The sequence below is a fragment of the Bombus impatiens genome, unplaced genomic scaffold (genome assembly GCF_000188095.3).
Source record: "Bombus impatiens unplaced genomic scaffold, BIMP_2.2 scf_0217, whole genome shotgun sequence".
Taxonomy (NCBI): Eukaryota; Metazoa; Arthropoda; class Insecta; order Hymenoptera; family Apidae; genus Bombus; species Bombus impatiens.
The window spans coordinates 2,550,291-2,577,911 of record NT_176636.1 but is presented as its reverse complement, the minus strand read 5'-3'; the positions used below and the strand labels follow the sequence as shown (position 1 = coordinate 2,577,911).

Genomic DNA, 27,621 nt, shown 5'->3' with positions numbered 1-27,621 from the left:
AATGCGAATTTATAGAAACTGTTGTCATTGTCTAGCGGTAACTGAATGGTAATTAAAAGCGCGTGAAACGGAAGAAATGGAGGGAATCGAGTGAGGAGCGATGAAGAAGATGAAGGGAGAAGAGATGGTTAGAGAAGGAGGAAAAGAAGAAATAAAAAGAAAAGGATAAAAAGAAAAGCATATATTGATAATATGAATATAATATAAATAGGTATGTTCGTATTATGAACTCGATACTTGTTTATGAACAGTTTCTTTACAACATTTCCATTTAAAAAGACAGAAATTCGAAAGAATCATGACGGCGTTTATAGAAAGCAGACAACGTTTTGAGATGCACTTTCGATGGAAGTCATCGACACGATACGATCTTTCCGACCGCACGGAGATAGTACAGAAATATTTGAACTATGAAAATATAAATGAAGATTCGCCGATGGAAATGATTTTGCGAGCTGGTTATAGTCATTAGATCCTGACGGTCTTCCATTACCCGTAATGTCAGGCCTGTTCCTGCCAAGCATAATGGAATTATAAGACGATCTGCTCGTACAGTTAATGGCGGTCAATGACAAAACGAATAAAGAGTCGAGGGAACCTAAAAATGAAGAACAAGAGTTTTAAAATGTCGTTAACCTCCTGTAACCAGATTTTCCTTTGCTTATAAAAAGAAGAATAAATCATCTCTCGTTATGATTTTTAATAATCAAAATAAATAACCATTTAGGTTGTGCTTCTTTAGTTATGTCCATCAAGATAAAAATATGAAATTAATGAAAAAATGAACAAATATAAGATTACGAATAACCATTTAGCATAGTGGAATCAACTTCTGTGTACATTTATAGAGTCTCGTACAGGATTGAATCAATAACAATTGACGTTTTATACCCAATAATTACTACAATATTATCTCATTAAAAAAATTATTCTATCATGTTTAAAGAGTACTATTACTTGAAAAGATTATTATATATGCATGTGCAAGGTTAAAAAAGGACTATTGGAAAGATCATTGGTTGACTTACGGTTGCACAGCAGTAAACCCAAGACAGGAGAAAATTTATCGTTCGACACTGGCCGAGATTATAACATCTTCGTTCGTAAATGATTTAAAGGGCACTCAACGGGTCGCATATTCGACGTGAAATTGCCTATTCCGATGTTCTATTATTTTATGAGCCGGTTTATGTTTGCACGAACTTCAGACACGACTGCTGGCGACCCTTTTCTTCTTAATCGCAATCTTTTCTTTCTTAAAACTATTTAAAATTGGTTGTGTTATCGGTGCTTGAAAGACAATTCAAAATTATCCAAATGGCAAAGAAGAATTGGTATAATTACAAGAACTAATTAGACACTGACATTTGCGTTTTCCGTTCAATCATGGTGCCCTATTTTGCCAGATAACGTTGAACCGTAACCATTTTATCAGCAGGACCAAACATGATACTGATTTTTTTTTAAATATAGAATTCCAAGAAAACGTTATTACAGATATTCCCCAATTAATCCATTTGGTTACTAAACACTATATCATATCATTCGCTGTTCTTAGAAAAATACGTCAGAATTAAATATCTTTATCTACTTAATTATTTTATCATACAGATGTTCTTAAAGTTACATGAAAACTACGTTTCAGCAATAAATTTATTTTTATATTTATCATGAGATAGTAAACATGGAAAATGTACATAACAGGATGAATTTTAAATTAGTAGAAGTACCATTTTCACTCTAATGTCGTCTTTATCATCGAAATCCTAATCCTGAGAGAATTAATCCTCAACGATGAAAAATTGTTAAGTACCGTCTTCATTTTGTTATCAGTCGAATTATCCAGTTTCCAATAATAGAAAAGGAAAGTTGATCGAAAATTCTTAACCATAAGAGAATTAACGCCAAGGGAAGAAAGGGCGCGAAATTATCATTCTCACTCGAACATCGTCGTCAAATCTCCAACGAATAAGAGAAAGAGAAGGAAGAAAAAAAATCGAACTTCCGCGAAACGAATATTCAGAGCCATTAAGCATTCGGAATATTAAGATTTGGCATAAATCAATCGGTGTCTACAGCTCGTTAGCATACGTCCACGGCCGGAATATATTCCATAACGAATAGGATCGCATTAAACGTTCTTCGATCGATTCATAATTCATTTCATTGTTCGAACAGGAGGGTGTACGTAAGTTCTATCGACACGCCGGCGGACTCGATCGTTAGACGAATCCATAATTCACATACGGACATTGTCATTTATAGGATTGCCTCGTAATACCGAGCGTATCGATGATGACTCGAAACGATCTCCTACGCGATCTCCTTTCCTACCGTATCTATACGTGAATTTCTCTATGTATATGTTTACAGGTGTATGTTCGCGTGTGTCGAGGAACTCGTTTTTTCCCCCTTAGAACGATTTTATGTGTGCGGTACGTGCATTTCAGTGCCGACTTTGTATCATCGTAATGCACAGATCGATATACTGGGTGGTAGCTTTTTTGCTATACCTCTTTGGCTGCTCTGATGCTTCAAATGAATATTTTGCAGGCTTTGAAGTAGTACAGCTAATGATTACCGTATGACAAGTTTAGAGGAAAAGCGTTACAAACGATAAAATCGTTGATCCTGTAATCTACACCTGCTTCTACACCTGTAGAAATGAATAATGTAGGTTTTGAAAGCGCACACTCTTCATAACACTGTGTGTGTGTGACGAGTTTAGAGGAAAAATGGTACAAATGACGAAATCCTTGATTCTTTAACACCACACCTGTACCACCGAACATAATTATTATTCAAGTGAGTTGAAAAGTAGGCAGCTCGACTTTAGTTCTTGGTAGTCTTAGTATTTCTTCCGTCTTTCATTTTTGAAGGACACGAATAAATCGTGGTCGAAGTACGTCAAATTAACGCGATCGATGCAAAGCTATGACAAAAATGACCGATCTTTCAACATTTGAGAGAACTTGAAAAATTCTCTAACTTATAAGAATGTAAAATATAAAATCGTGTTAACGCGTACATACTAACATATATTGAAATTGAATACATTTTTTTTTTATTCACTGGAAAGTTGATGACGAAATTAACATCACGTTGAAACGTTAAAATAATACAATAAGAATTTTCTTTTTTACTCTTAACTTTTTCATGACTAGGAATTTACTTTTCAAATCCTAAAAGCAAAAGACACATGAAAATTGAAAAACACTCGAAACATAGGAAAATTGAATCGCAAAGGGACCCACCGTAAAACGTAAGCAACATTTGATCTGCCCACCCTGTATAGCGTTCGCTGGACCCACGGAGCGAGCGGGCAACTTCGGAACGTCTGACCCTTGACCCAGGAGGTTCCCTCCGTCCTGCTCTCGTTGGATCGCGTTCCTCTTCTGCCCCTTCCTCCTCTTGTGTTCTTCTACCGTCCTGCACGGTACAGACTCTGCTTTATACTTGCGCTTTAAGCGTCCTGGCCTCTTTTAAATAGCGGCCCTTGCGCTGCTTCGACTTCGAGGCCCCACGTCGTCGAGGGCAGCGTTACCGATTCCAGCCGACAACTCTTTCTACGAAATGGATGGGAGAAAGCGCTGAAAAGTTGGGATATATGTAGAATATAGAAGCTACCGAGATTTGACTGATTTTGGCGTATGACGAAAGAAAGCCTTTTTTTTCTTGAGAATTCAGGTGTGAGGAAGTCAAAAGTTAAATGATTTGAAATTGGTGGGATACGAGGAAGGGATTTCGTTCTTTATGGAGATTGTGAGTAAGCCGACGAAAGTGGAGGATTTGGAGAAATCGTCGGTCTTTTTGAAAATTGGCAGAAGAGGAAGATTGCTTTGGGTTTCTATAGTATTGCAATTGATATGTTTTATTACTGTTCGTGGCATGGAAAATCGTAGAATTAAGCAAAGTTATGCAAATTGTAGGAATCTTCTGAGATGCTTTCTTCTTTCTTGAGGAAATGTTGCGTTAGGGAAATTCACAGAGCATACTCTAGAATATGTTTTAATAGAATTTTCTGGAAACGTTGTTAAACTTTCTGAAAATGAGAGCAGGCGAAAGATCCTTTCAATCTCCTGTGATTTAGATAGATATTAGCGTTCGCTGTATGAACATTCATAAAGTAAATTTGTTGTCTCTTAATTTTATAGAAGCATTGCCAAATTTCCGGTATTCTTAGCCTTTCTAAAAATTGAAGAAAAAGAAATTGAAACATTTGTGATGCTATCGAGGAAGAGACCCAATAATTATAGCTTCTCAGTTATATTTCACACTAAACTACCTGAAAATCGAGGATTTGGTGTCTTCAAAACCACAAAGTATGTGAAACTAATTACGTTACAATAGAAGTGCTATCGCCGGCTTGGTCAGAGCAAGCTTTTGTACATGGAACAAACTGGAGAACAATTTTTCTGGTGCGAGGTCGCGGTGTTTCAGACGGGGTGGACGTCCTGGACGCGGAACTTAACGAGAGGTCAATGTTCACGACACGAAGACATCAGCCTCACGTCAACTTCAGCAATATTTCACTCGAGAGTCTCTTTGTCCGATCGACAAAAAATGCAAACTGCTCCTTCTTAAAAAATTTAGTAAACCGTAGTAAAACGTTGAACAGAACACAAGTTCTTAAAACTATTTTCGTTGAAATTAGAACAAGACAACATTAGAACTTTACGTATGAAACGAGAAATTAAATCTAGCTAAACTCTTCATAGATATATATCAATCGCATAGAGGTTTTAATAAAAAGATTCGTAAAAGATCTATAAATATAAAGAGGTTAAAAGAATTATGTAACTAGAAATATTAAATAAACTGCAACAAAGAAAAGAAGCATCGTAAATTAAAACTACTTTCCTTGAAATCGAGAAAAGTCCTTACATATACAGTAAAAAATCAATTATAGCTAAAGTTTTCATCCAAAGACGTTCAAAGAATTAAATAAAGATACATAGAGTTTAAAAAATTCAATAAACTATAGCAAAAAAGTTTAAGAAAAAGCATGGTGAACTAAATGAAATTAGTTTCGACGAAATTTCAGATATGAAACGAAAAATTAATTACAACAATACTTTTTACAGATATAATGGGTTATAAGTCAGACATAAAGATTACAATAATTAAATGAAAAAATATAACTAGAGTTAAATTATAATAGTCAGGTAAATATCATCCCCAATCACGTTGGATACGATGAAAAAAGAGTAAGAGTTGATCGAATCTAGAGTCGGTTTGCACGAGGGAGAACGAAAGCTGGGAATCTGAAAGTGGAATAAGCACGGGGTAATAGTTCCTGATGGACCTGGAACGAGATGGAGGGTCTTATCTCGCGAGTAGACACAAAAGGAAGTTCTCTACCCCATAGCTGAGAGAGAGTCGCGATAGTTGAGCCAAGGAGAGAAACATCCCGGATACACCCGGGTCTAGAAAATAAACGAGTTCATTCATGTATTTCAAATTGCCTTTAATCTTCCGCAGTGTGCCTCTTCCATCCACCGAGAAACGACCTTGGTTACTTAATAAGAGGGAAGTCGTGCTCGGAAATTCTCACATTTGATATGAAGCTTTGCAATTTTTATAAGTCTACGTACATTATGGAATTTTTATTATTATTATTTTGCTTCATATTAGCAGCGAGGAATGAGAAAAATTTTATTTTAAGGGAAAATTCATATTGCGGAATTTTGATAAATCAATTTCATAGAATTTTTCCTATTTCATTCTTATTATTTCTTTTATATTAGTAGTAGAAAATGAGAAGAATCGTGTTTGAAGAAAGAAATTATCTTAAAGATTCTTTCGTTGTATAATCGTAATCTTCGCTTTGAAATTCTCATAAATCAATTTTATTGAATTTTTACCATCTTGCTTTTTTATTTTGATTGAAAAGTCACCCTGAAAAGTTCTCAGACGTACTTTCGTTTCTTCTTTCTCAATTTCCAATTGTAAATACCACGTTAACCTTGTCCTCCAAAATTCATAATAAAACATGTCCCCGTTAATTTCCGTGTTACATATTTTTCTTACTGATAATGATTACTTACAATGTTATAAACACGTATCTATCTATATTTTGCAATGAGCTTAGTATGAACATAGAATCTGAAGAAATGGATAAAACAGGGGATGTTTCCAATAAATTTCATACATTTCATTCTCGCGACGTTGAAAGTCGTTTGTTGCTCGTCCTTGTTGTTGTGTGGTACGTTCGACTGGAATTATCAGGAATTAAATGCCATTAAATTTACGATTGCTCGCCGACAATTACCGGTCTATAGAAAGCGGAGAAAAGACGCGCGCCGTTATTCGCGCCGGTTACCCTCTGGTAGCGGTAATAACAGGGGAGGCCTGAAATTGTGGTTTCACCCGATACCCCTTTTCTCGATGGGAGCATCGTTTCAGAATTTATTGGCTGCATTGATCACTAGTACCCTTATCAATGACGTCGCCAATCAATGGAAACGCACGTCCCATCCGTGAATAGTTTTCTTAATGTTCCACGCACACTCGTGCTTCCATTATGGAAGCAGATGTATGCATATGCATATCGTATTTTTGAATTGTAGAAATCTCTCTCTAGATCTCTCTTCTTTTCTTTATATTAATGGACGCGTTTTGAAAGATTTGCTGAACAGAAGTTTAAGGGTAAACAGCTTTTTTTAGCTTAAACATTTTTCAGTTTTTTTTTTTAATTTCCAATCATTTAAAGGATTTGGGGATGGAATAGTTCTCTTGAGACATTAAGACTTTTAATATCTTTTTCTTGGATTTTTTAATTCGGAATAGTTTGCAGATTTTATGGACGAAAGTCTTAAGGATGATCAATCTTCTTAAGTCCGAACTTTTTAACGTCTCTTTGTACTCCTGATTAAATGAACTAATAAGCGCTGACATGTTGCGTTACGCTTTTCAATCAGCCAACCACGACGACTCGTGCGTTAAAGTCTCCTCTGTCTATCCATTATCCGCACGTTTCGCCGCCTGAAAATCGCATAATACAGAGCGGCGTAGTATTCGTATCTTGCACCTCTAAATCATGGAAACGAACCACACGCATACGATTGGCGTCATGCGTTTCCATAATCGACGGAATCGTATTCACGGTCAAGTTTCTTTTGCAATCGCATAACAGAACGCTGGAAGGGGCGTGTGCTAAGGATATTGGAATTAATTTCGTGCTTGTATATAGATGGAGAAATTTTTTGTTGGCTCATATTTATCAATAATTGAGTTTTAAAATAGTAACGTTAGTTTTACTTAATTAAGATATTAATAGAAATTAGCTTGTCATTTTATTTCTATACTAAAGAAAGATCTAGATTTTTGTTTACTAAAATTTCATAAGCATCTGGAGTACATTTTCGTCAGGAAAAAAGAAAAAAATCGATACATTTGATGTATCTATCTATCGTTCAGCGAACTATGCAATTACCTTGGTTTTGTCTTGCGTCTTACTGTAGGGAGAATCATTGCGAAATTGAACGGCGGCGGCGGAACAAGATGACCGCCTATATTACCGAATTGTCCGACATGGTGCCGACATGTTCAGCCCTCGCCAGGAAACCGGACAAATTGACCATACTCAGGATGGCGGTCGCCCACATGAGAAATCTCAGAGGTAAGTCCCTTTCTTATCTCCTATTGTTTTTCGTATTTGAAGAAAATAAAGGGGACACTAAGGACGATGATAATACGAAACAATTGGAAAATTTCTTAAATTCTTTTGATAATTTTCTAGCATTTTCTTACGCTGATAAACATTTATTGAAAATTTCAATCCAACCAAATAGCCTGGTTTATGATCAAATCCAATGTTTTATTACTGTTCCAGGTTTTTAAAAAATTCACGAAAATGTTGAAACACTTGTTGAATTCTCGTCTACATTACGCGATCATTAAGTCAGACGTTGTAAAGGCTTTTCAGGAAAAATAAAAATTTGTTTCGTAAACAGTCATTAGCAAAATTTCGCTCAAAGCGTAAATAATATTAATTGTAATTATAAATTTCGTCACGTTTCTCTTACTCAATATCATACTATAGATATTTTTATATAAAAACGTTAAAAAAATCCGGGCGATATTTGTTGCGACTGTTTATAATGATTCTTATCGTATTTTGTAATTTCTTGTTCAACTTATGAATCATGGAAGATAAAGGTTAGTTTACAACATCTTCTGCAGGATATTAATGGTCTCTGACTCGCTCGATATTTCCAACCTTTCATATCGATAGCTGCGAAAGAATCGAATAAGCTGTACGGAGCGTAATTCAATCGGTCCGAGTCAAAGCTTAAAGATCGCGTTGCCAAAGTTATTTTACTGCTCGTGACGGATAACTCAAACATCGACGATGCTTAATCGTCACGTCCCGCATTGAACTACTTTGTTTCTTATCGGACAGCCAGTTACTCGCTGAAAATTTTTATTTTCCTGTGTAACAATTCTGTAACTTGTGTTTATTTGAAAAATAGTGTCATCAAAAAAATAATTGACTACTAAAACTACTTTTGACAATGAATTATTATTCTATATGATATTATTGTAATTGAAATAACATAACAAAAATTAGTAGATAGATACAATTACATCCGAATGAAAGTCATCAATATTGCAAAAGTTTCTTCAGGTTCTTGATATTAGGTTGCTACCTAATACACTAAAAACATTAAAAATAATTCTGATTCACTGAATAATCCAACTAAAATCTACTCTACTCCTACCAACCAAGAGAACCATCCATCCCATCGTAACTACACTTGCAGATACTCGAGAAGTCCAATTTTGAAGCTATCATTCGCAAACTTCAGCTGAAACAATTATCCTAAAAGAACAATGCCTGTATACGCTATTTCCAATAACACACCAAAGGTATTAAAAATGATTCTAATTCACCAAACAACGCGATCAAAACCTACTCTACTCTTGTTAACCAAGAAGACCATCCACCCCATCAATCTTCATCGCCAAAAGAAACACTAAGAACAATCAACTTTAAAAATATACTTTCAGATTACTCTACAGTAACTTTTACAGTCCAGTTTGAAACTGAACCTCCCATTCGGAACACAATCATTCTGAAAGAACCACAACGTCTTCATAATACCAGAAGTCAGAGTAAGCAAGGGGATGTCGCTTGCGGCACGGACACAGTGGGTTCTTTCTTTACTCGCGTCTCTTTCTCCGCGGAGAAAATTCATCCGGCCGAGTCGCACCGGAACGGTCGTAATTCACCGACGGTTTCGTCGTGTGCTGGGTCATATCGAATGCAGAAAGCGCGATATATGCTTCCGGTGCAAGAATGGGTGGAGTTGCCCCGTCGGCTATCCCTTTAGCCCCGGCTCCCTTCTATGATGCGTGCACACACGCGTTCGTTCATACGACCTCTCTTTACCTCTTACTCTGTCTCTCTTTCTCCTCGTTTTGTTGGTGGATCGGTGTGCGTGCCGTGATTCCAGCTAAGTATTGGTGGTGCGTCGCATTGTTTATAGCCACTTCTCCTCTTTCCCGACAACGCGGCCGCTGAATACAAATTGCTCGAACCGGAGAGCTTCTCTCCTGTTCTTGCCTCGTTGCCTGTCTCTCTATACAATCTTTACCTACTGGGAGGAGAGAGGCGATCGCCTCCGGGATACGTAGCTCGTTCGCGCGCGTACACGCACCCACCCTTCGGCCAGGACGCGGTGCATCCACGGTGGGACGTCCAAGAGACGCTTTTCTACGGAGTTTTCCTGCTCTTCTTATATTTTTTTTTTTTTTTTTTTGTTTGTTTGTTTGTTGGTTTATTGAACCAATATATTTTTCGATAGTTTTGATAAACCAATACACATTTACAGAAAACCTTGTTCGATTCCAATTGACGTGTAGAGTTTCCTTGCTCTTTCTCTTTCCTTCTCTTGCTATTTTATGTACCAGTATATGTTTTACTGGTTTTACTAAACCAATACGCTTTACCGAAGGTTTTATTCAATTTTGATTGATGGTTTGATACGTTCGAACCTGATGACGTCAAATTACATCTTCTAATAACGGGCCACAGTTGACGTAAAAGTACGTGTTCTTGTAACAGACTACAATTGACGTAACATTACTTCTTTTTGTATGGTATTACTTATTGTAGCTAACGTAGAATTAAGATTGGCGTAAGTTGTTGTAGGTTACACCTGGCGTAACATTACGCCGCTTCGTAAAACGTAGCGGGTTATCATTGACGTAATATTACGTTTCTTCGAAAGTTGTAACTGATACACGTTAACGTAGAATTACATCCTTTCGCAAAATATAGTTAATTAACACCGATGTAAAATTACATTGCACTATGAGGTACGAAGAATGAAAAGATTCAAAGTATGTAATACTAGTAACAAAAGTGTGTCCAGTTAGTAGTTTGTAGCGAAAGAAATTTAAACACGAATAGGTGTTAATGATTGATTTCTCTTGAAGTTTTATTTTTACTGGGTGATTGGCGATTTACTAATAAGAATTATTTCTGTGAATCGATAGATCGTATCAGCTTCCGGTGTCTGTGTCCCATACTGTATAGGAATTAAATTCCAATGAAACTTAACAATGATCAGAACAACAATTCTAACAAATAGAATCTAAATTCCTTCCATTCCGTTTCTAATAACTACCACAGAGAAACACGTACTTAAGTTACTGAATGGCTTCATCGGTGAATGGGTTACATTATCAATCATAAATATACTCTTCGGTATCCTTCTACTAAACGTCATCATCGTTTCTTTCACTTTACACTCCATCATCAATTACTCCATCATTCGACCTGTCAAAAGATGTGTCAAACACAATCAATATCTTTTCCTTTATCAATCCAACCATAAGTCCTCAATTTTAGTATCGAACTCTCTCAAAACTTCATCACGTATTTTCCTCTTCAACAATTCAATCGAAACATTCCACAATCCATCCATCTATTCGCTTAAACATATTTCAGCATAATCAACATTATTCCCTTATGAACTTTGAATCATAAGAACAGAACCACAGATGCACGATTCTAGTATTCAATTTTTCCAACACCTCGCAACGTGCTTTCCTCTTCAACAAGCCCGTATAAATAAAAACGCTAGCCCGTACACATAAAATGAAGATGAAAGGCGTACTAAAACCACCTCTAGGAACATGTTTCGCTAGATAGGTCAAGGGGAGCATCCGCGTCTTCTTTCGATGGAAGGAAACCGAGTAGAATCACGGCGGCATTAATGTCCATCGAAAGACCGTTCCTCTACGTGGAAGGTAATGGTAACGAAGGTCAGCCGGGGTCTTCCATAGATCTTGTTTGGAAGTCGTTAAAGTACCTCTTCCCGGAATTTCTCCGTATATCGGGGTAAAGATCGCATCGCGACCCTCTCTCTCTTGTTGTTTCTTTCTTTCTCCTTCTACCGCTTCATGCTCGCGGGATCCTGTCCGCTTTGCAATTCCGATCTTGCACCTCGATAGTTACCTACGCTGCCGAGTTGCCCCGTCCTCATTTTTGGTACCACGCTTCTTCCTTCTCCCTTCCTCTTTTGCTTGTTCCCCTCCGTCTCTTGCTTTAAGTTGGCGCTTCTTGTTGAATTTAAAAGATTTTGTCGTTTAATGTTGTCCTCGAAGGTCTGCGAAGAAAGACGCTTTTTATAGTTCGTCTCGTATAAATGTTGGGTCGCGGGTAAATTATTATTCGCCGAAGCAAGAAATAAAGCATAGAAACGAGCCGCTTATTTGCCAAATCGACGAACTCAACAAGATAGAAGGTAGAGAAAATTGGTGAAATTGATGTAAGATAAGAGTGCTTAGAATTTCAAAGATAGCAAAAAGCGGAGTTTATCGCTTTGAGCTGTGAACAGTAATACGTAATTTAGCTTTAGAAAGATTGTCACTCGGGACGACACAATCGTCTCATGTTTTCTCTCTCTGAACTCTGATTCTTATTATAATTCTCTCTCCATTCTTCAATGATTCGAATCAGAGATTTAGCAACGAGTTAAAGATTGTGTGATACTACATGTGTGATACTAGTTCTTGCAATTTCCAAATGGTGTCTCAGTTTGTTTGTTAGAAGTATTCTAGCATAAACATTAGTTTTCAGTTTTCTGATTAAATTCTTTAAGGTCTAATTGAACCTGTCTTTCACATGATTTCTTAGTCTCATGGTTTTGATGAAAAATATATCGAGGAAAATAACGCGACGAGATTTGAGGCAGCTTGAAGAAGTTCTTAAGTGGGTCTTATAGTAGTCTTATGTGGGCCAATGACCCTCTGTAGAATTATAAGCGGCATGTGATAGATGAGGTGAATATTATGTGATTAGTATATGCTGTAAAATAAAATGATTTAACTGTTCCTGAACATATTCTGATCTGTTTTTAATTGTTCGTGATTATGAATTATTAATAGCTCACGTGTAATCGTCTGAATTTGGAACTACATTTGATTCCTTTTGTACCAGTTACGTCGAATATCGTAGGATTCAACTATTACAATTTTTAATAAGAAAAGGACATTTCATTCGAGTGGACACACTTCGAAAAAGAACGCCCGATCTACACATGGAGAAGTAGTGGCACGTATCCACGGACAAGCATCCGTTTCGCTTGAAAAATGTTGCTCGTTACACGTGCATTCGATGTCGAGCGACCAGGTAGATCCCTCGATCGATACGGACCATTTACATCAAGCGCGATATAAAAGTTCAATCTTCGTCAAAGAAAAAACACGTGCCTTAAAGGAACAACTAATTTTCTCTTTCGAAAGGCTAATTCTAAGGTTAAAGTTACACCAATCCTTCAATACCGAAAATCAATATCTTCATTACCAAATCAATATGCTTTGTTCCTTTGAAGAAAACACTTCTATTAAGAAAATCTTAGTTATAATAATAAATTAATTTCACGAATAAAATTGGAAATAAAATTAAGTAATTTTACAATAAATACACTATAATCTACAGTCACAAATGTGCTGCAAATATACCACTTCTATGTCAATACTAACCTGCTAAAGTAAATTTATACAAATAAAAAATATTAGTCACTTGAATACTTTCTTTGATTAATTATTAGGCTGTTCCAAAAGTTTCTTTCGTTTTATAAGGAAATAATAGATGCAGAATATTTTTTGTTTTATATTATTTCATTGAATTATGTATGATCCATTTTGTTCGAATAGAACAAAAAATGTTGCCCACCCATTATTTCCTTATAAAGCGAAAACAACTTTTGGGACAACCTAATACGATTAATTAAAAACCATAGAAAAGAAAGATACAAATTCTTTGGCAGGAACAGGAAACACCAGCTCAGATGGTGCGTACAAGCCTTCGTTTTTAACCGATCAAGAGCTGAAGCACCTGATTCTGGAGGCGGCGGATGGCTTCCTCTTCGTCGTGAACTGCACCAGCGGCATGATCATCTACGTATCCGATTCCGTGGCGCCTGTTTTGAATTACACTCAAAACGATTGGTACGGCACCAGCCTCTATTCACAGGTCCATCCGGACGATACAGAAAAAGTGAAGGAACAACTGAGCGGTGCCGAACCGGAAAACGGAGGCAGGGTACTTGACTTGAAAACAGGAACAGTGAAAAAAGAGGGACAATGTAAGTATATCTTCTCTTGCTAACTACAACAAATTTCTCAAAAAAGACCATAGTTTATATCTACAACCTCATTTAAATTGCTACATTAAAATTCCATTTATACGAACCTGAAAAACAATTCATATAATAACAGTTCAGACAAGTGAATTCAATTAATCGATGATAATTCATTTAATCAAACAATAGGTAAAATCTCATTGAAACAAACGGAGTTCTATTGTATGTTTTAAAACAAAACCATCCATAAATACACTAAAATCCTCCAGAGCCCATAATCGGTACAAACAATATATTAATTAATAATAAAATACAATGAAATATAATATCAATTAATTAATATCCGTAGCATCGATGAGACTGTGCATGGGCTCGAGGAGAGGGTTTATCTGTCGCATGAAAGTTGGGAACATGCAGACGACTGGCGACATGGCTGCCGCCCATGGTCTCCACCACGTGAAGCAGAGGAACTCTCTCGGTCCTCCAGCTCGCGATGGTCAAAATTACGCCGTAGTTCATTGTACAGGGTACATCAAAAGCTGGCCCCCAAACGGTGAGTGTTCAACATAGGTTCCAACTTGTCGATGTTGTTTCGCCAATTGATTGTCATGATGATGGTGATGATGTACATCGTTGTCGACGTATAACGGGGCCGCTCTGTTGATGGCCGCGCGCGAGACGTAGCGCCAACTTTCTATTTTAAAGCGAGGGAGACGTCGGCGTGCAGCAAGAATATGAACGAACCCGACGGCTTCGTAGAATACACGAGGATAGCGACGTTTGTACTATAAATTAAGGGGGCCGGCACTCGGTGGCGGTCACGGATAGTATGATCGGTTTATAAAGAATGAATGGAATCGTCTTGACCTAACAGCCGACAGAACGGCTGGAATACCGATAAACCATGTCGAGACGGGGTCCGATACGGAATTCGTATGCTTTATCAAGAACCTCAATGCATAATAACGGACTCCTCTGCGAGCCATTTTTCACGCGTTTCCGCCTTCTATATCGCTCCATTTTCAATCATTCTATTAGGTCGTTCCATGAGTAATATCATCTCTTATTTTGTGTTTTAAGCTTCCAAAATGAATTCAAATAGCAACTGGTAAAACTTACGATTGAAGAAATTTCTGAAGAAAAAGTTTTAAGTGAATATGTACGTAGGTATGGGCCGTATTTTCTAGTTGGATGGATTTCTATGAAACTTTGATTTATTGTGTAGATGTGAAAAGGACAAAGTCTTTTTGAGAGTTGATTTTCAGGAATTAATTTATTCCAGTTATTTTATATTATGAAATTGTTCTCCAGAAATGTAATTCAATCAGCAATTAGAAAAATTAGAAAAAGTATTATCATTTAGTCAAATTTTTATTTTAAAATTATATACATAAAAACGACATTACCCATGGAGTGATCTAATATGTAGAGTTCAAAGTGTCTTTTCATTTAGATTTCTTACATAGAGATTCGTTGGGAATTTACTTGTTATCATTGGGTGCTCGCGAGGGAATATTTTTGGAACTCTGTAATTAACACGTTCTTTACCGCATTACTCATATGTGAGTTATGATGTTATCTTGTGATATACATACGTACATATACATATGATCTTTTCTAGAACCGCGTCATGCATGTGTGATTCATAGAATCTACTGTTACTTATTTTAAATGAGCTGATAAAAAACAAAGAAATAATTCCAATGAAGAAAGGAATGAAAGTAACACAAGTTGGATAGAAGTTGAAAAAAATTCTAAACATGCATGTTTATATTGAAGTATAATTAAATAATATTCTAAATTCTATCCATCTTAAAAGTACTTAGCATTGTTGTATCTAGCAGCATGTAAATCATAATCAGTTGTCGGTTATGAGGAACCATGGACTGACTCAACGTTTTACGCTGTAGGTGATTTTGTTCCCCCATGTGTACCAGGTATGGGACTAGCTGACAGAGAGGCTGTTCAAGTCGGACATGATGGGGTGGTTGCAGATGAGAACGTTAGCACTCACTGCTGCCTGGTTGCCATTGGGCGATTACAGGTCACCAGCACACCGAATAGTAGCGATTTAGCGGGTTCGAACAGCAATAACGGTAAGCATCAAGCATCTCCATTCAAGTAATTTTGGTTGAGGAGTGACTGACTTGGACTCGTTTTGCAGTCTAAATTTTTCACTTTGTATTTCACAATATCCACTTTGTAAAATATGAATTAGACAATTAATTTTTCCTTTTTCTTTTTTATTTCAGAATTTATTTCACGCCATTCAGCAGAAGGTAAATTTACCTTCGTGGACCAAAGAGTCGGTGGAATTCTAGGGTATACGCCGTCCGAGCTCTTAGGTCATCCGTGCTACGAATTCTTTCATCCAGAAGATTTGACGCATATGCGAGAAAGTTTTGAGCAAGGTATGACTTCTTAAGACTGAGAAATATCGATTGTACTCGTGTTCCTTATTGTTAATGAGCATCTGTTGTTGCAGTATTGAAGCTGAAAGGACAAGTGGTGTCTGTAATGTACAGATTTCGAGCCAAAAATCGTGACTGGGTGTGGTTAAGGACGTCTGCATTTGCATTTTTAAACCCGTACAATGACGACGTTGAATACATTGTCTGCACGAATACACATGCCAAGTACGAGACGTCATGCTAGACACTGAACTGTTTATTTCACTTATTTCGTATTGTGCAATTGTTTTTTTCTTCTTTAAACAACACGTTCACAACATCCCAATTTTTTTTATACATATGACATAAAAAATTGTGAATGTGTTGATACAAGAGCAAACATAGTCAATTAAAACATCTGTGTTCTAATGTTCAAGGTCGTTCCATCCTGGTAGTGATGGTCAGACAGAAAATGAAGCTGTACCTGCTTATGGACAACCTGGCCTAGATTATTCCCTGCAGAGACACCCTACAAGGGATCCCCTCTATTCTGGGCATCATATGATGCAGCATCCAGCAGCTGTTGCTACAGCTGGTAAACTATTTTAGCTCTCTTAAATCGTGATAAAAAAGATCATGATATTAATATATTCAGTATACTAAATTCTAGTTTGAATTACATTTTTTATTAGATTCTTTATATTTAAAGTTGAAAAGTATATTGTATCAATATGATCATAAATTCATCAGGTCCTCAACAACCTAGGCCGTCCAGTACACAAAATGTTTATCAGGGATATGAAACGACACAGTCGCCCATAGCTTATGGTTCACCTGGTCAACAAAGCGCATCTTCTTCTGTTTTAAGTAGAATTCAGAAACCAGCTAACACATCACCAACCCCTGTGCAACAAGCTTGGGCTATTGGAAGACAGGTAAATATATAACAATGAATTTGTACTGAACGTTAATTTAAAGAATATTTTACAAAAGTTAGGTTATAATACTACTCATTGTTTTAGCAACCTGTAACAGAAGGATACCAATACAATCAGTTAAGCCCTTCGAGGTCACCAAATGGACCAACATATACTCAGTTAAGTAGCGGTGCTAGGACACCAGCTACACAATATCATGCAGTCACAACTGTACCTAACAACCCCGGTAAGCCTAACCTTTAATTTAATATAAGTAGTCTGCAGATGTTCATGCATTTATGGAAATTTTGAAAAGTAGAAATACACAGAATAAATATAATATGCAAAAATATACAAAATATCCTACATAAAGCTTTCATATAACATTAAATAAATGAAACAATTCCCTATTAGATTCTATTCATAAAAATATATGTTGAATGTTATTAATTAATTATTAATTTTATTTAATCGTAGATGAAACAACGCTAAAATGGATTAAAAGGATAAATAATTTAATTTTTGTAGGTATGTGGGGATGGCAGAGTCAGCAACATCAAGCACCTCAACAAGATGGCGGACAATCAAATCCTCAAGTGGCCGGACAAGCACAACAGCCTCATCCTTCCCAAGGTGGACCTGGCACACAACCTCAGGAACTGTCAGACATGTTACAAATGCTCCAAGACCAGGGTGGGGCGTCCGGTTTCGAGGAATTAAATATGTTCAATACTAATTTCGAGTAGCGACAAGAAAACAATATAGCCGATAAACATCTACCTTAAGGAAGCTTTAAGGTTCGAATTTCATTGGTAGAGTCCCGGGATCGCTCGAAGTATCGTAAATCACATTTTACTCGAGCAATTAATTACGATATGAGAATTCGCCAGTCAGCACCTCACGCGCAAAACTTTAAACGAATTAACTAACTTCACAATAAGTTTATCTGAATTTTATAAACTGATTTGTTAACGCATCTGTTTTGCGAGAAGTTTTTATTTTATTGATTAACAGTACAATTTTAACGATCGTACGAGAGCGCAATAAATTATTCGAAATTCGTGAATATCGTTTTGCAAAAGTGCCATGAAATGTCATATTGGGAAAATATAATATGGAAAGTGGGGACTTATAATATGCACAGATGGATCAGTTGATGAGATACAGGTTTTAGAGTTTGATATGACAAATAACACAGAGGGATTTTCTGAAAGGAAATTATAATTTATATTTTTAAGTCTTCTTTTTTCGTTTGCTTGTTACAACTGAAATGTAGGTTAGGTTGTATTTAATGAATTATCGTGAGATAATTTTCTTGCTATTTCTTTCTATAAATCTGATTTTGCGATACTAGAGGAAGTAAGTTTAACGAAAGCAGCGTAAATTTAAGACAGAATTACTGACTCTCCTTGTTAAAAAAAAAACACAATTATAGTAAGGTAAACTATATTTAAATTGTACATGAAGTTTCAAGAACGATAAAGTAATAGGGTGGCCTAGAGTTTCATCGAGCTATTATTAGATGGATGTATCTGTATAAAGTTTTGGATTAGAAGAAAACAAAAATGCGTGCAAGATCTGTAATTGTTCGAGAAAAAGTAATGTTTCATTAAGATTGGTTGTGTATCGGACTGCATGTATTTTGTACGATTGTTATCACTTTACATTTTTATAGGATTTTAACGCCTCATCTGTGCTTATTAATAAGTAGTAGAAAGTAATTTCTCTCCTTTTTTACGTGGTAGTGATTTTATTTCGAATAAGAAGCTGGCGCACTTCAATAAACGTTCATAGGGGTGCATTCTAAACGATAAGAGAAAAAACAAAAAATAAAACAAAGTATTTTTAAAAAACTTCTCAATCAAACTTACACAAATCACGGTAATTTTAATACCAGCTTATCGTTAGATTTCTAAGATTAGCTTAATTATTTTAATTTAGACCTTTGTAATTATAAATAGTGCAATCGTCAAAATCGACGTGGAATGGAAAGAAAAGCATCGTTTGAACTGGACAACAACAATGATGTACAAAAAAAAATTATATGTAATCCACTTTGCTTCTCTGTGCAAAACAAGAAAAAAGCAAAAACACCATTTTTAGATATTTCTAAAGAAAAATATAGATAATGTTACGCATACGAAAACATAATTGCATTTATAAGTAACCATGTGTGATTTAGTGCATTGTAGGTGTACATGTCTAGCAAATTCTTAAGTAGATCGAAGGAACAGTTGCAGCATATCATGATGAATTGGGAACATTTGTCACTAATATATATAAAAATTTACATTACACGTATAATTCTTTTTAATCATCCTTTGTCGAAAGTAGCTACGATTACTGACAATAATTAACATATTGAAGTCGACGAAGGCATCAATATGTATAACGCAAATAATTGATTAAAGTCCGAAACATATTTTTGAAGCATTCTATGATCCTTTCTCCTCTATTATTTCAAATTATCTTTCCTTCTTTTTATATTATTAAAAAAGATAATAAAATTTAACTTACCGACAACATAAGAGGTAGAGAAACCGATATTGCATACAAAAATTAATTTAATTTGTTAACTTAGGATTGACTTAGGGACAGATTAGAAATCAAATGCTAATTATATAACATTTTCAATTTATATTTACATAACTTGGTACAAAAATTATAACTTTAACTTCATCGCAGATAGAACATGTTTTTGTTTCTTCCTACTATCTGTGTCAGTCTTCGCTTTAATATGGCTCTTTACTTCGTCTTGCAGCTGATTAAAGAAAGCTGTAGAAGACTTAGGAGCTTTGAAACTGGATTCGTCCATTTTTATAATATTCCGATGCTTGCTCAATTTCTTTACCAACTCTGTTGCCTTTTCTTTCTTGTATTTCTTAGCAACGCTTGGTTTGAGTGCATCTAATTTCTCTTTTTGCTCCATGGCCTGTTGTCGTGCACGTTGTCTCATTTTCTTGTGTCTTCGGTCTCGTTTCATATCCGTTTTGGTTCTTTCCGATTTACCAATCACATCACCTCGTGGTTTGGCTTAAAGAAAAGGAAATGAAAAGCATAATTGAATATAATAAATATGAAAAATTTAAACAGTGTATAAAATTTCTTCTACTCGATATACCTTTAATTTCCTCTGGAGCTAATAAAGCGGCATCACTTATTCCAACTGGTGCCACTTCCTCCATAGTGATTGCAGGCATGTTATTAATGATCCTTATTTCGGGTTTAACCTAAAAAAAAATGTGCAATTATTGATAAGCTGTAGAGAATTACAACACAAAGAAACAAATTTTTTTCTAATAATCTTCTTACCATTGCTGGAGTGTAATGGAAGTTAGACAAAGCATTTAACTTGTAGAGCACAGAATTCATCATTTCACGAATTTCCGTATGCAATTCTGGTTCCTCTTCTTCTTTCTCATTGTTATCTGGATTTAATGCTTCCTTCTGTCTAATGTACTCATTTTCGTAAATTTGAGATAAACTTTCTTTACTTTTTTCTTGATTTAAGATCAACTTCTTTTTGTACTCTAATGGTGTCTCAACTGGTTTAAATTTCTTCTCAACATCATCCCAAGCTTTGTCTTTTATCCTTTGCTTAATTATATCTTCTAGTTTTAATGTTGTTTGCTCAGTAATTACAGGTGCGGGTCGAGTTGTAATGTCAAATTCAACAAATTCTTCTAACAATGAATTCTGTGGCCTATTTGATGCATTGACTTCACCCTTTAATTGCCAAGGTTTGTCTCCTATAGCTTCCTCTTCTAGCTTTTCAATCCTATTTTTTAATCTCTCTTGTCGCGTTTCCAGAGAAGACTTAATTTCTACATCTTCTTTCAGATCGATATTTTTATTCTCTATGCTATCTGTTTCATCAGAATCATTTGTGAGATTAAATGTGACCTTCTTCTTGGAAGACTTTGGATCTTCCATTTCACTATCTATATCCATTTCACTATTTATACTCATTTCATTATCTGAATCACTACCATCATTTAGTGATTCATTATCATCAGACTCTTTGTCATTCATACTTTTGCATCGTTTGGAAGAATGAAGATTTTCATCTTCACTTTCTGGACTATCAAAAAAGTCTGCATACTTTAATAGTTCTGCTTTTCCAGTTTGGTTGTCATCATCAGAAAGATAATTGAATAAATCTAAAGATTCATCATTAGATTCTTCTTCGCTCTTTTCATCCTCTTTCTCTTTTTTTTCTTCTTTCGTTAAGTACTCATCCAGCTCTTCTAATTTAAAAAATTTGTCATCTACTATTGATGATTTCTTCTTTCTTTTTTTTACATTCGTTTGCTGTTTTAAAGTACTTTGTAGCTTCTCCTCATCCTCTGAGGTTTCATCCTCTATCATCTTTTCTTCATTATCTGATAAATCTTCTTCATTACTTTGTTCAAGTTCCGATATAGGTTTAGTTGTACTGATTGGTATTTTGAATACTTTAGTTTTGGCTAAAAGTTTAGAAACATCACCAATCAGGTGATCAAGTTCACTCTCATTTTGCAATTCAAGCTGCTGCCAGATCTGTTCTTCATCAAAGCCTTCTGTAACAAGCTCTGGCAAGGCATTCGTATTTGTTTGTGACTGCTGTTTTGTAAAATCATATAAACGCTTTATGGAATTTTTAAAATCTATAGCAATGTCGTGTTGTACACTATAAACAAATGATTGTTATTATACAATGATGTAGGTTAGGAAAAGAGAATACCGAAAGTATATTTACCTTAAAAATTGCTCCGGCTTTTTAGTATTATTACTGATCGTGTTTAAAATACTATTAAATATTTCTATATCAGCCATTATATAAATTTATGTTTAACTTACTATCAACAAAAAAATATTTAATTGATAGGTTATACTCTTGTTACAAGTAGCCACCATTAGTATAAGTTATGTACTTGCGGTTAGGTACTAGAAATAGGTTATGACATATATCGATAATTATTAATACATGCAATACCATTGATCGGTATTTGTTTTCATCACTCGATATGTTATCGATAGTTATTCGATAGTTAGTTAGTTTCTCATGCGACAGCAGTGGTTTAAATTAAAATTAAATTTTGGATTAATATAATTAACTCTTAGATTAATATTTTCGGCATAAGAATGATGAAAATAGCAAACATTAAAAACTCTTTTTAATTATCTGCTCTAAAACTATCGTAGTTCATTGACTGGATCACCAATCATACAACATTTCAATTTTGCGCGCGACTTTATACGAATAAGAAGCCGTTCCACATCAGCCAATCAGGAGTCAGCTAGACGAAGTTTTGGCGCGGTTCGTCATTGTACTGTTGAAAGGCATCGTATCAAGAGGTATTGCCGTTTGAAACGCGTGATTTCAACTAGGTAGTATTTTTGTTACTATTCTATTGTTTTCTACCGATTATTATCAGGCACGTTTAACTAATACATATCTTATTTAGTTTATTATGTGTTGTTATGACGAAATTCTATAGTTTTCCGAACTTTTTCTGTTCGTTTATCATCGATCGCTTATTTAAGCGTTAGTGTTACCAATAGCTCATAGTATAAACTTTTTTTGGGATAGGATTTGAGTTGGATTATTTCTTTATTTTAACACAACTACTTGAATTTTTTACATTAATTCTAAATCTTTAGTTATGTTTTGCGTAGATCACTGATAACGTTTAATTTATTTTAAGAAAGATGAAAAAAATTGACGTCTTCAAAAGTAAATTATAATATCCCATGTTTTGTTACAGATTTCTCACAGCTTCCAATTCCTCTATAGAGTTCTGTGGTTTCTTTTTGATGATTGCTTTAGTGATGACTTCCTTTAAGCTACTGCAGCATCGATAACAATGTTTTCGCATCTAATGGTGAGTGGCATGTCTTTATGTTTCTCTGGCTATCCAATCATGTCGTAGCATAAAAGGTCCGAACCGAGACAAATGGCTCGTATTACGTAGAATTTTTGATGAGCATATTAACCACGGACATTTATTATTAATATAATGTTGATTATTGGGATAAAATATATACTACTAACAATCATTTGAGTACCTATGGTTAATAATATGTTCACCACACTTATCTTTGAAATCGGAATATGTATATTTAATATGGGCCCACAGTCCATACAAATATTGCAGTAATAAATATTGAAATAATTTTAATTGAACATTTTGTCGAAGAATATCCGACAACCAGTATATTTATAATAAATAATCTTTAATTTCATTCCTTTTATGATATATGTATTGGAAGATTTATTATACGACAATTTATCAATTTTTAAAACTAAAATATACCATTATTGAACAATTAATTATTAAATATATAAACTTACTATGTTTTTACACATACAAGTTTGTTATAGCAACTTAATTAATTAATTAATTAATAAGCAAAGTAAATAATGATAATAAGTTATTTTCAATTAAAAAAATTTCTTCTGTTATGATAGTTTCTCTATTAATTCTCAAACACTAATCCAAATTGCTAATTATTAATAGTTTTTACGAATGACATTTGATCAGTTTCCGCAATTTATATTTTTCCTTTGTAAGTTATTTTTTGTTATGATATTTTGTTGGCCCTTCTGGCTAGAGATTTGTTCTCTTTTTCAGCAGCCGGTAAATTATAAGGAGTATTATTATTTAAAATATGCATTGTTAAAGTATATTTGTTTGTTAATATTTGCCGTAGTAAATCACAGAGGGCGTAAGAAATACTCTGACTTTTTCAAAGTCGGTATTTCAGAACGTGAGACAGTGAGACACAAGCATTGACCATCGGTGCTATAGAATTTGATCTGTGATTTTACCAATGATTTATTAGAACTGAATACAAATTGTCTCTGATGTCAAAGAGACAAATTGTAACTACAAATGGAGATAAGATAAGTAAAAAATTGTTTGGAAATAATTGCTTTAAACTCGCTCAAAAATAAACATTTGGTAACTTTTTTCACATCTGCAATTATTTCGTACAATCTTCCACGAAACTTTGTAAAATTTTAATCCAAATCTTCAAATTTAAATTCGGAATTATGTACATGCATACGTACATCGTCAGTGCACATATATAGATATTTGTTTCATCAATATAGTTACCGATTGATGGTCCATTGCCACCATTAGTCACCAGTTACAGCGTTCATGGTAAGAAAGTTCAAATCTTTCAAGAACTCTGTATGATGTCGAAATGGAATTAGTTGCATATTTCAGTTAAATTAATTATAAATAAAGTAACGAGTTATTTTAATCTTGTTTGATTTTATAACCATACGTAAGAAGAAGTTTTAAATAACTACCGGACATTTTATATTATATAGAAAGTACTGTAAGTACCAGAATATTGATATACACAATATCCTCATCTTTTTTACTTGCTTCCTCAAACCAATAGGAGTCTCGTGAGGCGTTAATGGTGTACGTTTTAACGTTACATCACATCGCGACTTTCTACATCCTCTTCGCGATACTGTTATAAAAATTCCCTCGACATTTAATCACGTGAAAGGAATCCTACAACTCTCGGACCCCGAGTTAATGCTTGTATCGACATAGATTACGCTCTTTCAGAGCCGATACAGAAGAAAGAGGAAAGAAAAGGTAAAGGTAGGATTCTAATTCTCGTATTAGTCGCCATAAAATATTACCACGTCTCGGTGGTCCATAGATGTTTAGTATAATGCCCTTAAGAGACAAATTTATTTTCCTGGTAAATGATCTTGGTTTCGAGATATTAGAACTTGAAACTTGTAAATTGATGCCTTTAATTTTCACTTTCCACCGTCGTTATCAACATTTTTGTATATTTACGATTCACATATATTGGAATTCAGATATTTGGAGATTAATTATTTAAACTATCAACCTTTCCATGTTCGATCTTCAACTTTCACTTGAATCCGGAGTTTAGTCGTTTATTTGTTATACCATATATTTAAATATTAGAACTGGAAAGCCAGAAATTCCTTAGAATTTCTACTTCTTTATGCATCCGCAAATATTATCCTTCAAATATTAAAACTTGAAACTTGCAAATTAACTGGTTTCTAAATATTGAAATGAAAAGATTAGTTGCTTGAATTTCCAGTTTTTACCCTCCTTACCACCGCTCTTCGTATTTTCACGGTCTCCAAATATTAAAACTCTTAACTTACAAACTAATTGCTTGGATCTTCCGACTTTTACATTATCAATTACCCTCACTAATTATTCGTAAACTTCTGATAAAGATTCTCGAGACTTTTCATTTTTGCGAGCTTGAAATATCTTTTATAAATCTATTTTTGTAGAATATCGATTACAGGGATAATATATCGATCGATGGCGGATCATCGGCGAAAGGATGCGTGTTTCATGTTTTCACGGTTGATTTTACGTTGTACCGGAACCGTTTACTTTCTCAGCGGCGTTCTACCGTGACTCGTTGGGCACACGAGTCCTTTTCCTGTTTTCCCTATCTTTTTTCCTGAACGTTATCCCGCGATTAGGCGACAGGGCTCGTTACGTGAAATTACGTAAACTTGTTTCCACGAGTTTCAGACCGTATTATCGGCGTAATCGACGTAAGCCGTTATTTTGATGAGATTGAACTTCCTCCGACGATTAAACGTAATACTAAGCAAGCCGTGTATTTTATTTAAAAACATATTGCTTATTGGTATAGTCGAATTGCCGGTTAACAAAGTATAGCTTATAGAGAAATAACTATATTATACTATAGTCGATTCACCTGTGCCTGGTCGAAGGAAACATTCATATCAAAGTCACGATTTTCTTATGGTTTTATTAGCACAGCAAATAGGCCGCATAATATAACGGTACGAAAATAATGGCGATGATCAGAAATTGCCGTATTAATCTGAAACTATCATATGCGTTAGATGTTACTGATAGCACAGTAATGTATAAAAACATTTGATATATCAATATCATTTGAACGCACAGGTATTCCGATAGTCGAGTTATTTACATAAGATCTTGTGGACGAGTTTACAAGTACTGCAATACCAAAGCGAAGATCGTGCTGAAATATTAGAAATTTCAAAATACTTAAATAATTGAGATGTAAGGGGAAAAACAAACTTAGCCATTGAAGTACTGAAATTGACGAAATAAAGAGGAACAGAATAGGAAATGACGAAGAAAAATTCCTCTGGTTACTGTTGAAACAGATAACCGTAGAAGGTAGAGGCCTCATTTTTATACGGTTTAAGTGAATTGTCTGGTAGTTTGTGCGTCAGCGAGCAAAACTTGAAATCAGTTTTTCAGTGAACCTTCCTCCTTTTCGTTTTCCGTTTCTTTGCTCTGTTATAGATGTCAGTCCCGTTGGATTTGGCTTGGAAAACGTGTTTCGCATTCCATCGAGCCGGAGAGAACGCGCATACCATTCGTTAGGATCTTGTTTCACCTAATCGTTCACAAAGGTGCGAATTGTCGTTCACATGCACAGCGTTTAGATTACAAAGCTTCAATTACATTGATTCTTACCAACGATTAAGCATTTCTTGTTACATATGTACTACCTTTAGTCAATCCATAGTACAGATTGTAATTTACATATTACATGTTACGTTTGTTTACGGTTCGTTATAGGTGAATTGTTATTCGACAATTGCGCTACAGAGCGTTCGGATTAAAATGTTATCTCCGGTTAATTCTTAATCTCACACAAATTCTAATTTTCAATATGCAGATACAAATTTGTCATCTGCGGGTGATAAATAAGCGAACGTATAGAATATAAGTTGAACAGAATATAAATTTGAATAAATGTAAACCGACTGAAGTATAAATATAGATAAATACGAGTCGAACGAAATATGAATTTAAATAAATATAAATTGAACGAAATAGAAATTTAAATAAATAGATATAGATTGAACGAGACGAAGATTGACCAGCCGCAAATAAATAATAAAACACGGTAAAATATAAATTTGCACGAACAACGCGACTAATTACTTTCAACCTGCACGAACAAAGAGAATACGCTTTTTTCCATAGTCTAGACGCACCTTGAAGCGACCTTACTTGCGAATGGTTGAGTGCTCGAGTCGTCCGCGAGTTCGCCAACGATACTTAGCGCATCTGGTTAGCATTCGTGGCAGCGGAGGTGTACACGTTCGCCGCGACTCGCTTTTGTCGATGGTCTCCTATATCGGGTGACCCGAATAAATATTACGACTGGATGATGATCTAGCTCTAATTTCTTTGCTCCAACGTTTTCGTCATCGCGCGGTCGGATACGCTCGATCACCTGTGCAAATCGATACTCGTGGATTGAGCAACCAAACACGATCAATAAACACGATAGATTTTCATTTTAATTAACTTGTATCACTGTCGCGTGGTTAGATGGTTGAAGAGGAGGCGTGACGACGCGTGTTATTAATTGCAACGAACATTTCTTTTTCGTATGACTTTTTCAAAATTATAGAAAATGGACGGAGGAACTTTGCACTGATTCATACACGCAAGAAAGTATAGTAGAAGCAAGATATTTTATTCTTTTTTGGTCAACTAACGAGTCAGTGATCTAGTTAGATACATATGGAGGGCTAATTTGTAAAAAGTATCCTGATTAAGCTAAAGTTTCCTTCAAAACTTGTTCAGTATATTATTATTATTATGTTATATAATATATTCGAATATAGATCTTTGTTTAATCATCGAAGAATTACGAATCGACGTTACAGTTTGAGGATGGTCCTTTTCG

The 27,621-nt window shown here is 35.1% G+C and overlaps 3 protein-coding genes across 10 annotated transcripts in view; 2 read left to right on the top strand and 1 right to left on the bottom strand.

Moving 5' to 3' along the window:
• Positions 1–19,327, top strand: part of LOC100740860 (aryl hydrocarbon receptor nuclear translocator homolog) — a 47,937-nt gene extending 28,610 nt beyond the window's left edge. For 4 of the 7 annotated variants that reach the window (XM_012383614.3, XM_012383612.3, XM_012383609.3 and 1 more), the window contains 10 exons: positions 7,461–7,621; positions 13,284–13,601; positions 13,948–14,151; positions 15,509–15,694; positions 15,851–16,009; positions 16,084–16,234; positions 16,426–16,583; positions 16,739–16,923; positions 17,011–17,152; positions 17,434–19,327. In XM_012383614.3, the coding sequence (XP_012239037.1) occupies positions 7,461–7,621; positions 13,284–13,601; positions 13,948–14,151; positions 15,509–15,694; positions 15,851–16,009; positions 16,084–16,234; positions 16,426–16,583; positions 16,739–16,923; positions 17,011–17,152; positions 17,434–17,651 (1,882 nt within the window). In that variant the 3' untranslated portion in view covers positions 17,652–19,327. The remainder of the gene's footprint in view (positions 1–7,460; positions 7,622–13,283; positions 13,602–13,947; positions 14,152–15,508; positions 15,695–15,850; positions 16,010–16,083; positions 16,235–16,425; positions 16,584–16,738; positions 16,924–17,010; positions 17,153–17,433) is intronic. The other 3 variants (XM_012383610.3, XM_012383611.3, XM_012383613.3) reach the window with 3 other exon arrangements.
• Positions 19,328–19,522: 195 nt separating this feature from the next.
• Positions 19,523–21,837, bottom strand: LOC100740012 (U3 small nucleolar ribonucleoprotein protein MPP10). Its single transcript, XM_003488020.3, has 4 exons — positions 21,644–21,837; positions 20,218–21,574; positions 20,027–20,135; positions 19,523–19,938 (listed from the first exon to the last, which is right to left on the bottom strand). Exons 1-4 carry the CDS (start codon positions 21,718–21,720, stop codon positions 19,568–19,570), a joined length of 1,914 nt encoding a protein of 637 aa, XP_003488068.1. The 5' UTR covers positions 21,721–21,837; the 3' UTR covers positions 19,523–19,567.
• An 815-nt stretch (positions 21,838–22,652) lies between these two features.
• LOC100750111 overlaps positions 22,653–27,621 on the top strand; it is a 38,617-nt gene continuing 33,648 nt past the window's right edge. Inside the window, exons 1-2 of one of the 2 annotated variants that reach the window (XM_012383654.3) lie at positions 22,653–22,764; positions 23,443–23,454. The gene's annotated coding sequence lies outside the window, so the exon portion shown is untranslated. Of the gene's footprint in view, positions 22,770–23,442; positions 23,455–27,621 lie in introns of both variants that reach the window. The other variant, XM_033319821.1, reaches the window with a different exon arrangement.